Consider the following 14,969-nt stretch of genomic DNA (forward strand, 5'->3'; position numbering starts at 1 on the left):
TAACACCAGGGTAAGAGCTGTTAAGAGCTGCTGGAAGGAAAATGTGCGTTGATGGAGCATGTAACTCTCTCTTATTCCACAACCTGCTTTTGGAAGGGGAATGTTAACTGGGAAAAGGAAGCTGATACTGAGGCTCCGAAAGAACTCCCACATCAGGTGATGCATATAGGAAGAAAAGTTAGAGTTCTAAATGTAATGGAAATGCAAAATATTTAATACAAGTAAGGTAAAAGCCAGCATGTTCTTGTGATGCTTGCTTTCCTCTACAAGACATGATCCCTCAATTTTGACTTGCTGTGCTCTTATTTCTGAGAGCAAAATGTACCAATAAGCCAGTGATCCAGCAATCCTCAGAGCCCTATTGTATTTCCTCTACCAGACAGTAAAAATAAAACACCAATTCGAGAGTAGAGATGAGCATTTTATTTTACTCAACTTATCTTTCATAAGTGAAACTGCACAGTTTCCACTTCTGAACAAGCTTAATTAAAACTCACTGTAAAGCTTTTTGGTTTTCAGTATGAAAGCTGTTTAATAATTGTTAAATGAAGCATTAACATTAAAATAGCAGCAGGAGTATTTATTCATCCTGCTGAGACACAGAAGGCTGCAACTAGCCTTGCAAATCAAAATTTTGTGCCTGATCCCAGCCTCTGGAAACACTTAGTGTATTCCCAGTTAGCAGCATAGATATAGAACAGAGCTTGACAAACTATCTGCAGTCAACAGCTTGAGCCAACTGGCTTCTACATTCGTTTATTAGCTAAAGAGTGTAAACTCAGGGGTCACTGTGGCCTAGTGGTTAAGGCTGCCAAAACAATATTAGGTAGTCACCTGCAGATCTGCAGAGGATTTGAGATGGCTGCGTAAATGCTTTCAGCATATATGTCAGCTGATACATAAAAAGCACCTCTACGAGGAAGTAAGTTGGAACAGGCCAGCTAAAAATCAATGGAGCTATGGTAATTTACACCAGATAAACACAGGCATTGGCTCTGCCCTGTGTTCTTCACCGAGACATAAAGTGCACACACACGGTAACTGTCCTTGCCTCAGCCCAACGAACCAAGGCACAAAGCTCTTCTGCCGCATCTAAGTTGAGGAAAAAACCAACTCTGTCCTAAGTGGCAGTAGACTACAGAGGTGCAACAGAAGAGTGCTGTTTCACAAACACTAGTTGCACCTGAACAGCCCAATTTGCAGGTCAGCTCACAATCTGCCTCAGAGGGTTTGTAGAAAGAGCTTCCCACTGGGAGTCTGAGCATGAGGGTATAAAAAATAGGCTGGCGACACCCTCTTCCACCTACTTGTCAGAGATGGTTTTCGTGTGCAGCATGAATGCCTGACAGAAACGCTCTCCCGAGGAACAGAGAAGAGAGAAACCACCTCAAAGTACAGTTTCCCTGACAACTCCAATAAGACTGTGAGGCCGCTCGTGCTCTGCTCTCTGGATCCTCCTCTCAGCTGACTGACCTTCACCTGCTGTGAAAGTACTCAGGTCACCACAGCTCTCCAGGTGCAGCAATCCAGGACACTGCCTGAAAGGGAGCACGTGGGCCCGCAGTGACATGGCTTCCTGGGCAGGCGCCATCACCTTTGAAAAGAAAAAAACGTAAATCAGGTTTGTTTTCAGGCTGTTCTTCCATTAAGATGGTTTCTTACCCAACTAGGAAGAAATTGTAGTGTTGCCTGTTTTCAAAAAAAAAAAAAAATTAAAAAAAATATATATATCTGAGAGTGAAACTGGTATTTGTACAAGAGAGACAGGAAAAGTCCCACTGAGAAAAGGTGTGTGTTGTCATCCCTCAACTGTTTTCCGACCCCCCCCCTTTTTTTTTTTTTGTGAAAGCTGCACAAGAATTAGCTCATCCCAAACTATGTCACATCAGGTAGAGTTAATAGGAATCTAAGTGTTACTTCCTGCTGAAGCCACTGGACTGTAACAAGCTCTAGGCCAGTATGAAAAATAAAATTCTCCCAAGTAAAATACTTTTCAGCTCTTTTGTGTCAAATCTGTTGAGGCTTCTGTTGCCTGTAGGCTGCAGTGGGAAAATCTCACTGTATTTCCACAGCCTAAATTAAAATTTTTGAAGTGTTTTGCATGACAATTCAAACCAAAACTAGTTATCACAGCAAATCACTCATGCTGTGCTTGAATCAACTCTTTTTTCCAACTGCTGTATAAGCTGCCGAAACATTTGTTTGATGATGTCTGCAATGTCTGAAATGGCTCAATATTCATTCCACTGATGTAAGCATATCTCTTCTACTTTTTTTCATTTAGTACTAGGTCTTATATTTATTCAGGCCTTATTATGGCAACGAATCACAAAAAGTTGCTGCCAGTGGATTTACATCAAAATTTTCTTGTCATCCTCCATTCATGCCAGTTGCTTCTTTTCCCTCTCACCTGCCACCTTCACTATAAAACATTGCCATGTCATTTACTGTTCATGATTCTACTACAAAAGACCATCGCCTTCAGCTTTACAAAATACAGTGTTCAGCCTTCTGACCTGCCTTGCTCTGTCAACCACAAGGCCAGAGACATCACACATGCACAGCCTTACCACTTTTCGTACATTCCCAATATGAAGCTAAAATACCACAGAATTTAAATTGCGTTCAAAAATTTTGACACACAAAGCAGAGTTGCAAGTGTAAACCTAGACTCCCAAACCAAGGCCAGCTTATACATAACAAAAGTACCTGCTCAAGGAAGGTGGCACTGGTGATAGCTTCAGCCATATGTTCCTCATCTGATTTTAAAACAGACTTGATGTTTTCCACCAATTCATGTATGTCGGGTGTCATGCTGCAGGAGGACTGCTCTAGGAACCGTGCCACGAGCATCTTAGTGTCTATGTAAGACTTGTAGTCTATCAAAGATCGGGGTCTTGATCTCAAAGGTCTTGCTCTCAAGCTCTTCCGCAACGTGACAGTGTCAACTTGTGGTTTTATTTCAGTCTGAGTTGCAGCCTCACAGCTGAGCACTGGGCCTGAAGACAAAGATCAACAGAGCAAACAATGTACTTGCTTCACAGTACTTTTCAACAAGTGTCTTGTGAGATTTCAATACTGATTCAGTGACGATGCAGTGCACAGTTTAACCAACAGTTTAACAGTCTGGCACGGCCAGAATGGCATGCAAGGTTCACCCTGCATTGAATTTACATCGCAGAAAATGCTTGTAAAATAGAGTACATAGCTACGGTTGAGTGCATACCACACATCAAAGGGCTTGGAGGAACATTTCTGTGAATGTTATTTGCCATTTTCTATACACCAGTTACCTTCTCTTCTGCTTCTGCTCTGATTGGTGAGAGCTGGACTGAGCTTTCAGTATTAATGTTAACATACAAAGCAGGCTGAACACAGTTTGCGGAGTTTTATGATCCTTCCTGAAGTTTTTGTAACTCTCAGTTATCACCAGCCAAAAGGTCTGTTTACAAAATATCTGAAAATAATTGCTTCTCAAGCTGGAAGCTAGTAATACCACAAACTGGAAGTTTACTTCAAAAAGCCATTCAAAATGACATTGCAAGGATTAAGCAAAGGTCAGCAGGGCATCGATTCCACTGCCTTTAGCCCAAATAAAAATCCACTGCCTCTGGTCTAAGCAACAATCACTAATTTTTGTCGCTGTTAAAAAGAGGACACCTACGGGTTGTTCAAGCAGCTCTTTAACGATGGCATTATGCCAAGTACAACAATACCAGGAGGAGATCCAAGGCTTTCCAGCAAGAAGAAGCACAAACTAACTTGAAGCAGCTTCCGCTGCTACAGCAGCTGACTTCCCTTTCGGCAGCAGTTGTGTATTTAGCTTTCAGGTCCAATGCTGAGCAGGCCTAACCAATTACACATGGAGCCTGAAGAGCCCAGACACTTCTGGCTGATGGATTCCCTCCACCCCAGAAACACTCTGCTCTGCTTTCCCGGCTCTGAATAGGCTCTGTGTCATTCAACTACCGCTTCAGCAGCAGATTCTCTGGGGTGCTCCAGTGGAAGTTGATAGGCGGAAAAGAGAAAACAGATGATGCAGTGGAGACATGAACACATTCCACAAAATAGTAAGCATAATCCAGCGTTCAAAACAAACAGTTATGGCTAACACGCCCCCTCCCCACCTCTGTTCTGTGAGTGACAATATCTATTAGCAGCTATTACAGGGTTCCAACAGCCTGTAATAAAAACCACAAGACTATTGACTAGTGGATTTTTGAGACTGTCGACAGAATGAAGGGCTGTGCAGCCACACTAGCAGTTTTCCCACAGTGACTGCATTGGATCACCGACACCACAGTATCTGCAACAGACTGCATCAGCTCTCTGCTGTGGGTTTATTTATTTATTGTGCTACAAGGAAGGAGAAAAGGGGGAGGGAGGAGAGTACATTTAGAAGCTAATACCAAATACCCAAGCTAATTTTGCTGTTAATTGCACAATGACATTGCCTCTGCAAGCTTTTAGATGCTACTGTGCGAGTACACTAAGCAATCCTGTGTGTTATCTCCTCCTCTTCCACCATTCTCCCCTCTCCCTGAAATAGCAATGCCTGCTGCTGCAGACCCTGTTCTTAGAGGTGAAAGCCTACAGAGACAGCGAGACTAGGGCGTTACGCAGAGGGGATGTGACAAAGCACAGACTGTTTGCTGTAATCTAGGTACTCTGCTGAGAGGCAGTAGCTGACATTTGCAGGTATTGGGTTCAGGGTACTGACCCTCTCTGACAAACAGAATCACAGAATGGTTTGGGTTGAAGTGACCTTACAGATCATCTTGTTCCAGCCCCCTGCAATGGGCCGTGAGCCCGAATGTTCCCTTAAGGGTTCATTAACTAAGCACGGACAGAGAAAATTAAGTCACCTTGGGGCAACTGGCAGTGCAGCACAGGGTCACTCTTGGAGCGCCTCTGCAAGGGGTTGAAGGCTCTCTTGTACGCTCCTTCTGCAGGCATGGGGCTCGCAGCTGAAGCTGAAAGGCTCACTCTGCTGGAAGACTTAGGAATTTCATCACCTGCGTAACCAGGATTAGTAAAGGAAAAGTCGTTAGAATAAAGCAGATCTGCAGGCATCATTATTTCAGGTTATTACCTTTTTTTTTTTTTTGAGTAATGATTGGACACAAAGGCTTAGAGGTGCTTGTATATGTGCATATGCCTACACTCACCAGAAATACTCATCTAAAGCCTGCTTAACTTTTTACAGAAACCTGTCCAGCCTTGTACAACTGGAGCAGCAGCAAATACAGCTTTGCCTAACAGAAACCTCACCTTGAACCACCTGTTCAGAGAATAAGGTAGCTTCTCAGAGAGAAAACTAAACCTCTCAAGAGATTGAAATGCTTCTGCATACAAGCAGCAGTACCAAGATACAACAGCATCTGGCCACAGAAGTCAGTCACTGTTTGCAATTATGTAGCTCGCGAATCAGTCACCAGTCCCTACACAGGAATTAAAGACCTTGTTTCATAAGATTATTTGTTAAAATAAAGACTTTCCTGAATTCTTGTTATCTGTATCATCTTTCCAGTTAACCAACATTCCTCCCTTGGCTGAAGGAGGGATTATGTGGTGTCACTCCTGCAAAGTGAATAGGACTGGATGAAGATACACGTTTTGCAACTAACCTGGTTCTGTGCCTCCATCTGATGGCACCCGGCATTTTACAAGGAAACAATTTTCTTGCTCACACAAAAGCCAAAACCAAAATGAACGCAGATAGTGTCTTATTATTCAGAACATGGAAAATGTTCATGCTATTACCCTACCAGAAAACTGCCAGTGGCTGAAGCCGTCAAGAAAATTAAGTCTTGGATGATGTGTACTTGTTAAAGATAACACCTTATCTCCCACACGAATACAACCTAGAATCTTCCGAAAAGAAGAAACCGTGGCAGAGCCTATATAAAGCAGCCACCATCCTGACAAGTCAGGAAATAGGACCTAGCAACAGAGCATGGCAGACCAAGAACCAGGCAGGATTAAATCCATCACCAATAAAAACACTAACTCTAGTGGAGCTCTGCTACCAGTCAGTTCTTCAGGTACAGTGGTGCTCGTATTCTGGTGAAGGTTTTTTTTTAAAAAAGTACTAATCAGAAGAATAACCTGATTTCATGATCTTATGATAATTCTTAATAATGTTACAGGTGTTAGAGCCTGTAAGTGGCTTAGAGGTTAAGGTGTGAGTGGTGTAAAGCTGGTGCATACTGGAAATGCATCAACCCAGCACGTGATGACACAGGGCAGCTGCCAAGCATCCCCAGGCACCAGTAGGTTGTCTTCATACTACACTTGGCATGGAAAATACTATTCTGCTGGATAAGAAGGCTTCTGAAGCCAGTAAAACCATTTCAGCTGGCACAAAGAATGTCTCAGGTCCTCCTGCAGCCAGCAGCTAGGTTTCAGGTAGCTAGCATGCAGCCTTCGCTTCCACTGGGAGCTACGCCTTGTCCTCCAGTCCTGATGATGCCAAGGGAATCACGGCGTTGAACACAAATGCCCTGGCACAACAGACCACCGGCATGAACCATAAGTTCAGCACTTATTTATAGACTGTTACTCGACATCAGCTGAGACAGCCGGTGGAGTTACTCTGCCCCACGTGTAACACGCCTGCCTCCTCACTGTGTGCCCCTCCTCTGGTGCCTTACCCCCAGCAGGCAGCCAAGCCCCACACAGCCACCCCCTCTAACCCCCCCAGAGCCAGCAGGCTGGGGACAGGCAAGAGGGGAGGAAGGAACATCAGCAGGGCAGCTGACCTACACCAGCCAAAAGGTTATTCCATACCATGTGGTGTCACAGTCAGCAATAAAAGGTGGTAAAAGGAAGAAGAGGGGAGGGGCAGGCTCTCATTGTGAATACGTCTGTCCTCCCGAACACTGGCTACATGTTGAGGCCCTGCTTCAAGGACGTGGTCAAGCATCACTTGTTGGTGGGAAGTAGAGAGTAGTTTCTCTCCTCTGCACTTCCACACAGCCTATGCTTGTGTTTTGTTTTGTTTTTTTCCTTATTTCCCCTTTTCCCTTTAGTTAAATATTTTAATTAATAATAATTTTCCCTTAATAATTACTTTTCCTTTAATTAAATTATCCTTATCTCAACTCATACGTTGTTTCTTTCCCTTTCTTCCTTCCCTCCTTTTCTGAGGATGGGAAGCGGGAGAGCGGTTGTGGTGGAGTTGAGCTGCTTAGCAAGGTAAAACCACCACACTGACACTGCTCAGCGTGTGTCATCAGCACTGTTTTGGCCACAAATCCAAAGCACAGCACCATTCAGGATGCTACGAAGAAAATTAACTCCATTCCAGCCAGACCAAGTACACCTCCACAAATATAAATAAACAGAGAGATACTGCTCAGTGTATTTTCTTTTCTTAAATTCACTGCCCCTAGAAAGCCTTGGCATCTAGAAGAAACAATGTTAATTTTCTTTACCAAAGTACTCACTTTCTTCTTGCATATGAACATAATAGCCAAGCTGAGAGGTTAAAATCACTTTGCAGGCCAATTAATAAAAACAGGATGGATAAACAAGCTAAAAAGACGGGGAGGAGAGTACAATTTACCACGTGTGATCCAGTCTGCTTGCTTAAAAGGAAGTTTTTAAATACAAACAATGCCTCAAACAATGCCTTATCATGCGTTTTGGGTTTTTGGGTGTTTTTTGTTTGTTTGTTTTTTTGGAAACTTTCCCGACTCTGTTGCCTCTCTATAGTTTTCTTTTCCTGTTTTCTGTTCTCAGAACTTTAAGCAGCCACCATGCAGTCTCACATCTGATATCAGTTTGTATTTAAGGTGCGCGGAGAATGCAACAGCAGCTTTATCTACCAGAAGGCCTTGAGAACTAAGCTTTGTGCTGCCACTCCTCTGAATTTCTTTCTGGCCATCACAACTGATGAGATACCAGAAGCATGCAGGTGTTGGTTTTCAGCAGTTTCAGGCAGACCGCTGGAGTATAAGGGAAGTTTGAAAGAATTGTTATTTGATTAAAGCACAGATCTGTGGGGAAAAAAACAAACAAAAAAAACCCTATTTATTCTCCTGTCATCACTTAGTAGGGACAATTTCAACTGTTTAACTTCACAAACCGAAGTTTTTCCAGCAGGAGTCAGAGTCATTTAAGAAATTTGGGATGTTGTTTGTTTTTTAGTGTTTTTTTTAGGTGTCTTTACTCTCCATATTCTTGTGTTGTAATCACTGTGCGGATAAGCACACAACCATCTGTTGAACTTCAGACAATTTGTGCAGCAATAGCAAGTTAAAATGAAAAGCAGAAAGGCTTTTCACCAGGGCTGTACTGGAAAAGCTGCCTGTTGTTTACCTGGGAGCCTACAATATTTTAACTGCAATTGTACAGCACAGCAAATGGAAAAGCTAGGTTGAAAACAGCCTGGAACAATTTCCATGGTTTTCTGAAACAATGCTGAAAAAAGTCTGATGTAACCTCTACTTGTCATGTAGCCACGTCCTGTACCAGTATGCAGAAACTCATTAGCAATTCTTCCAGTGCAAGCTCAACAATGGAGGAAGTCCCACATTTAGCTCAACACATTATTTTTTTTCATTTTACTCTTTTCATCAGCAATAAATTGTCAAACAGGCACCATTGTCTGTACAAAGCACATGGAGACACTGGAGCTGGAGATCATTTCTTACAATGTATGGATGCAGAGTCAGCAACTTAACTTGTAGATCGCTGAGAAGGGAATATATCTTTCTTTCTGGATCTTAACAGTGAACAACATTTTTTTTTTTTGTATTTTAAAGGTCAATCTCTGTTCCTGCTGCCCAAGACAATTGTAATTCTGCATCTGTGGCTTGAAATATGCTGGGTGGCTTTCAAAGAAATATTAATGCTGCTGCAATATTAAGCCATTTGGATTGGGAAGAACTGCTGTACGGCAAATTCTAAAATGTTCTTTTTACCTTGAGAGGCCTGCCTGCCACTTGTTTCCATTGAATCAGCAACAACTTCCACCACACCTATTTGCAGTGCAGCTTCCTGGAATAAAACAGAGAAGTTGAAAATCAGAAACCATCACCATTTTTTCCAATGTTTTCCAAGAGCTACAACATCCATCTTAGAAAGTGAGCAGTTAACTACATGGTGACTATGCCATAGGGGTTTAATTCCATTGCAAAACCAAGAGTGGTGTATTTCTAAAATTAATTTTCAACATCCACTTCAGACTATTTCATCCTCCCAAGTATTTTTTTGGGGGAAGCATCTGTCTTCAGCAGTGACAAGGGATCAGTGCACATGGTAAAAGTCCCAATGTTGTCCAACATGGGAAGACTACAGGTAGAGAAGGGAAGCAAAGGAGGGAGGCAGCATGACAGCCCTCTAGGACAACTACTGTGCTCCACTGTGTATTCTGCTCCTTCTCCCATACTCAGGTAGTTTTCTCCCGTGACACCCAACTGGGAAGAAGCTGTTAAGCTCTAAAGGTGAGTTGCAGATCTTACCCTTACAGCAGACAGACATATTTCACTTTGAGACCGCTACGGATCATACCTGCTCAGAGCTGATCTGGCTCACCACAGCTTCGTATGGAGGAGGTGGATCCAGGGGGCAGAACACTTCAACTCCTTTAATCCTCGCTCCGTAAATGTGTGGCAGTGGAATCACATCAGAGCCGAGCATCCTGCAACACAGGACACCACGCAGCGCCCTCAGCACGGTGTCCCACTGCCAGGAGGACACAGCCAGACACAGCTCTGCTGGTCTCCCTGTGCCAGCTCTGATTTGGGGATCTCAGCCACAGCTCACAAACTCGACACGAGCTGCCAGATCTCCCCAGAGCAAAGAGGACACTGCTCCTGAGGAGGTGCCTCTCCTGTGCAGCCACCAGAGCTTCAGGCCTCCTCGGACAGTACCGCACCCAGGAACCCGCTGCAGCTGCACAGAGGCTCAGGTTTACCTTGCAGAGACTCAAATACGGGTGGGCGTTGAAAACACTATAACCCAGCTCTGATTTTTATGAACTATTAAATTCCTAATTATAAATGAAATTCAAGATACTTCTGATCTCATGTTTCATGTTTAGTTAGATAACGGCTGCACAGAAAAACAGTAGAGGCTGTGATGATGCTCAGCTACGGATATTACAGCCAATCTGTGTCTGAGGCACATATACCCCATAGATACCTTGCTTCTCAATTTACTATAAAGAAGCCTCAAAGCCTCAAATACAGCTGAAATGCTGAAGATGTTTTCCTGCGTTATCTTCCTCTCAGGTGGCAGAAAGGGAAGAAATCAGAACAGCGTCTGAAGAAACTCTTTTAGGCAAATGTTGCTTTTGGCAATGAGTTTTTACTTTACCTCATTTAACACTGGGGCAGGGTGGTGATGGACTGCCCAGGGAAACTTCCCTATACAACCTTCAACTCTTTGACCCAGGTCAGCTAAGTTTTTCTCTGCTTTACGTTACATTTTAAGCTACTAATTTGGCAGTGAGCAGGCACCTCATGCAACCACAAGTTTTGCTCTCCAGATCCATCTCAGGCTTCTAGCTACCAGGGCTGGATGTGGACTGTCTAAAGAGACACACTGCACAAGAGCAAGACCTTCCCTGCAGAGCTTAGGATTTCTCTGGACAGTGTCTAGAGGGAACAAAGATGGCTGTGAAAAGAATATTTTTTTTTCATGCCATGATCTGAAAGTGCAGAGGGAATGGAACTGTCTACAAAAGGTTGCTAAAACAGGAAAGGAATAAAACTTGCCAAAACAAAAAACAAAACTTTTTGTCAATTGGTCATTATTTTTTTAATTAAAAAAAATGAGAAAATATTTCAGCCTATTTCATCTGTCCCTATAAGCTCCAAAATCATTTTCAAGTACAATGGAAATTGATGTTCAATTTATATTAATTCTTCACTTTTTTTTTTTTTTTTTTTTTAAGTATTCCACATATGTGCTGAGCTTACAGCCACTGCACACCCCAGAATCATACACCTCTTGAACCTTAGTTTGACTTCATTTTTAAATATGCTTGATCTGGTCTACCCAGCTCAGTCACACTGAAAATTAATGCTGCATACAAGAATTATATCACGTTACATCTTATAGAGACTATGCAACTAGAAAAGCATTCCCTTAAGTGCTAGGGCATAAAGCATATAAAACTTTAATGAAAGAACGTGCATGTTTGTCAATCTGTTCTTTATCTCTTAATGTCCACTCTCTCTTTTTACACAAGGGGAGAAATTCATGCATTAGTCCTGCAAACTGCAGTGGACAACAGCGGGCAGTGTTCCTCTAACCTCTTCTCTAGGCAGGTGCTCTCTCTCCAAAGTTGACCCCTGCCACTATCTATCTTTTCCAGCAACCGTAACACAGACTTCACTCAGGATATCAGAAGGCTGTTACTGCACGGGTAGAAAGCAATTACAGATTACATACGCCATATAGTTTTACAGAGATTGTAAGGGTCTAGCTGCAAATGAGCAGCGAACAGCAAGTAGCCTTCTTAATGACAACATGGGGAGGTAGGGAACAGTAACGAAGGCTTTCTCTGGGCAGCCACGGGCTATGCAGAGCGCTCTAGGCACGGGGAAGGCAGGTGCCTGCCAGCACACCGACGGGGAAGGGCTCGTCCTCGCCCATCTCCCACCCTCATGCCTGCTCTGAGCGGCGGCTCAGAGCTCCAGGCTCACAGCATGGCTCATTAGTAGGGGTGTGCTGAGCTGCTAAGGAACAGGTGGCACGTGGGGCCAGTCTGAGACAGGTATCAAACTCTGAGTAACCTGAGCAAACAGATCTGCGTTTTGGTAAATGCCTCTAATTCCCAAATCACAAATACTTTCAACCAGACTAAGGTATATTTCTGGATCCCAGGTAACTGTTTTGCTGCCCTAAACGGATTCCCTCTTCCTAATCTGGAAGATTATTGTATTTCAATTCCTAATCTGGAAGCTCAGCTGTACGTCCTACTGCTGCGCCAGTCCTGAAAAGTAACTGCTCTTCCCTTGTCTGTAAAACAACAAGGTGAGAGGTAGGAGTTGAGCAGACATCTGCAAAGCTAGTTTGTCACTGAGCAGGACAAACACTGAAGGTTTCCTATGAATAAAGGAACATTTCCTATGAACAAAGGAACAGACCACCAATCTGGCTTTGCTGGCAGTGCCTCCAGCTCTGCAACTCAAAGGGTGGCAGAGAAGGGAAGCAGGATCCTAACACGCCCCTAGCATGCATTTCAAAGCCTGCAATGCTTGCTTTCTCATCTGGACACGTCTGTCGGGGAACAGCCCTGGGTGCAGTTGGCAGAGGGTGCCTCTCGACCCTGGACAAGCTCCGCAGCCGCCCTCTCTCCTCAGAAGAGGCCCTCAGCTCAGAAGGCAGGTGACGGGCACAGGGCGCGGAGGCCAGGGGAGAACAGGCCCCCGTCACACCTCAGCCCAGGGTGAGTCAGTTTCCCTGTCTGCCAGGAAGGGAAATGAGGGCTGCCTGCTGCTTTCACTTCTGCCCTCAGCACCTTTAAACGAGCAGGCAGACTTTGGAAAGACGCCGCCTTCGGAAAGACGCCGCCTTCGCTTAGATGTTATTATCAGCGAGTTTCAGCGCAGCAACGGGCGAGGCAGCCACCCTACACTAGGCTGCAGAAGCCTCAAACACTGCCCAGCAGCCCCTGCTGTTCTGAAAATAGACAAAGAGAAACACTGCTGCCGGGAAGGAGATAGCCATCTAGACTGACATGCCAGACAAAGAACGACAGCCCCGCTGCAAAGCAGGGGAACTGTGACAAGCACATTTCAATAAATACCTCATCTGCCAAAGAGATCACTGCGCAGGACGCTCTGTTTTCCTAATGAGCATGTTAGATGCTGGAACCGAGACTTGCATAGCAATGTTTTTTAGTAAAGGCTGGAGTTCTAGATGGCTTTCTCATTCCAAATCTATTCCTGTACCATTTTACTTTTGCAGCCCCACAACAGGAACTGTAATTACCTCAGCAAGGACCACAGGGTCACGCGCTGTGTTCCTGACGAAACATGGAAATAAACAAAAGAGTCCTGCACACAGCAAAAAGCAGGAGTTTTAAACAAGAGTTATATCATTCAAACCGCTTGGGCATCGTGGTATTTTTACCTATAAGCACTGACTGTTCACAGCAGAGTAATGCAGCCCCACCAGAATCATAAACTAATAAACAAAGCTAACCTGCTACCTACTGTGAAGAGTGTGTAACTACCTGGAAAATGATGGGTAACAAACCCCACATAAAAATAATCCCCCTCCCCACCAAATTTACATTTTAATTTTTCATAAGACTAATTATACCACAGAAGGCAGCCCTCTGCAACAGAAAATTTTTCTGCACCTTTTCTGTCACTCACAAGAAGATTAATACAGCTATTATTTTATTAACCTCCAAATCCTTCTTCCCTTATCTTTGTAGTACTGAATCTCCCTGCTCAAAAAAAAGCAGGGAAAAAAAAGAGAGCGACTACAATGACTTGTGACTATCCCGTTTGTACTCTGATATGTTAACTCATCCCTCCCTCCTTGCTCCCACTCCAATTCCATCACATGGCTACAGATGAAGAAAAGCCCAGCAACAGCAACAGGGACAGATCCTGCCCGATTGCTCACATTGTGCAGGGTCTTCCCAGGTATGGAGATAAGGGCAGTGATTACATGGTGTAAGGGCACAATAAAAATATACCCTTTGATCAGCCCTGTCTGCCAAAGAGGAAGGACTGAATTATTCTGGCAATGGGGGCCTCTGGGTCAGGAGTCTCTCTCACACAAATTGTGCCTGGCTTTCAGTCACTGCTGTGCTCTTGACAGCATCGTACAAGTTTTCAGTCATGTCAAATTGCAGCATTTCTCTTACCCAGAAACAGTTCCTACACAATTTGAAGTGAAAACTACAAAATTATAGTCCTACATACCACTGTATTTACACTGCCTCCTAACTCATCAGTTTTTCACCTTTAAAAAAAAAAGCCACCAACATTTTTAAACAAGTAACAGAGAAAATAGTCTTAAACAAATGAAGATTACATAGGTTTCCAAAGACACTAACAGAAAGGAAGAGAGTCTGGGGATTTACCTGCGACTCATTCGTGGAGTATACGAATAAAATGTTGCAAAATACGAAGGAGGTGGCACAGGCGGGACGAAATCTTCAGGATCTGAAATGTGACCTTGTTCTTCAATTTCTTCTGCAGAAATCTGAGATTCATCCTAATCAAATGCAACTTCCGTTAACAAAGCTTCCATCTGCAATCTAACGTTACTGAACCATGTAATCTAATAATACTGTTAGTACCACTGTTTATATTAGGCAGTGCCTTGCACTCACGTACTATGCAGGATCTTCTTGTTGCAAATATCTGTAAGTAACGCAGAGCAGCTGCTACCAAGCAAACTGTGGTGGTGAGAGCATTCAGGGCACAAAGAGCAAAGAGAACTTTCTGAAGAACATGAAGATTATGGAAATTAAAAGATTAAATCAAGGTATTTGTAAATGTCAAAAAAATAAATCAAAAACAAACACAGAAAACACAAAGATGACAATGACAATTAGTTCTTAAAAATGTACGTGATGCAGTCTTCGGGATAGGTAATCTCCGAGACTGGAAGAATTTGCAAAAGCTTGTTTTGCCCTATTATGTGTCTTTGACAGAGAGATCCGGGAGGGTTTAATACTGCTCAGGTGTGATTTATAGGCCATCTATTCTTCCAAGAATTTTAACCTTCCTCTTAGCTTTTCCGTGAAAAACCTGAATCTGAGATAGTTAAAGCACTCTTTTATTTGGAGATGATGCTGTCTTGAAGTTCTATTTTAGCTTCTTTGGAAGCTAAGAAGGGCTGAGTATACCAAGAGAGATGACAAACAGAGGCCTCTAATTATAAGCTTAAATTTACATCATCCTTACCCATGCAGTCTTGTCTGAACTGAACTGTAGCTGTGGTTGTATAAACCATAGAAAGGATGAAAAACACATGCCAGATCAGCAATG

The 14,969-nt window shown here is 43.4% G+C and overlaps 1 protein-coding gene across 1 annotated transcript in view; it reads right to left on the minus strand.

Moving 5' to 3' along the window:
* Nucleotides 1-400: 400 nt before the first annotated feature.
* FAM189A2 (family with sequence similarity 189 member A2) overlaps nt 401-14,969 on the minus strand; it is a 30,608-nt gene continuing 16,039 nt past the window's right edge. The window contains exons 5-11 of the mRNA XM_040541491.1: nt 14,313-14,420; nt 14,057-14,190; nt 9,517-9,646; nt 8,928-9,003; nt 4,866-5,015; nt 2,710-2,999; nt 401-1,594 (exon numbers count right to left, since the gene is read on the minus strand). Of these exons, the coding sequence (XP_040397425.1) occupies nt 1,388-1,594; nt 2,710-2,999; nt 4,866-5,015; nt 8,928-9,003; nt 9,517-9,646; nt 14,057-14,190; nt 14,313-14,420 (1,095 nt within the window). The 3' untranslated portion in view covers nt 401-1,387. The remainder of the gene's footprint in view (nt 1,595-2,709; nt 3,000-4,865; nt 5,016-8,927; nt 9,004-9,516; nt 9,647-14,056; nt 14,191-14,312; nt 14,421-14,969) is intronic.

This window comes from Cygnus olor, chromosome Z, assembly GCF_009769625.2.
Source record: "Cygnus olor isolate bCygOlo1 chromosome Z, bCygOlo1.pri.v2, whole genome shotgun sequence".
NCBI classification, from domain to species: domain Eukaryota; kingdom Metazoa; phylum Chordata; class Aves; order Anseriformes; family Anatidae; genus Cygnus; species Cygnus olor.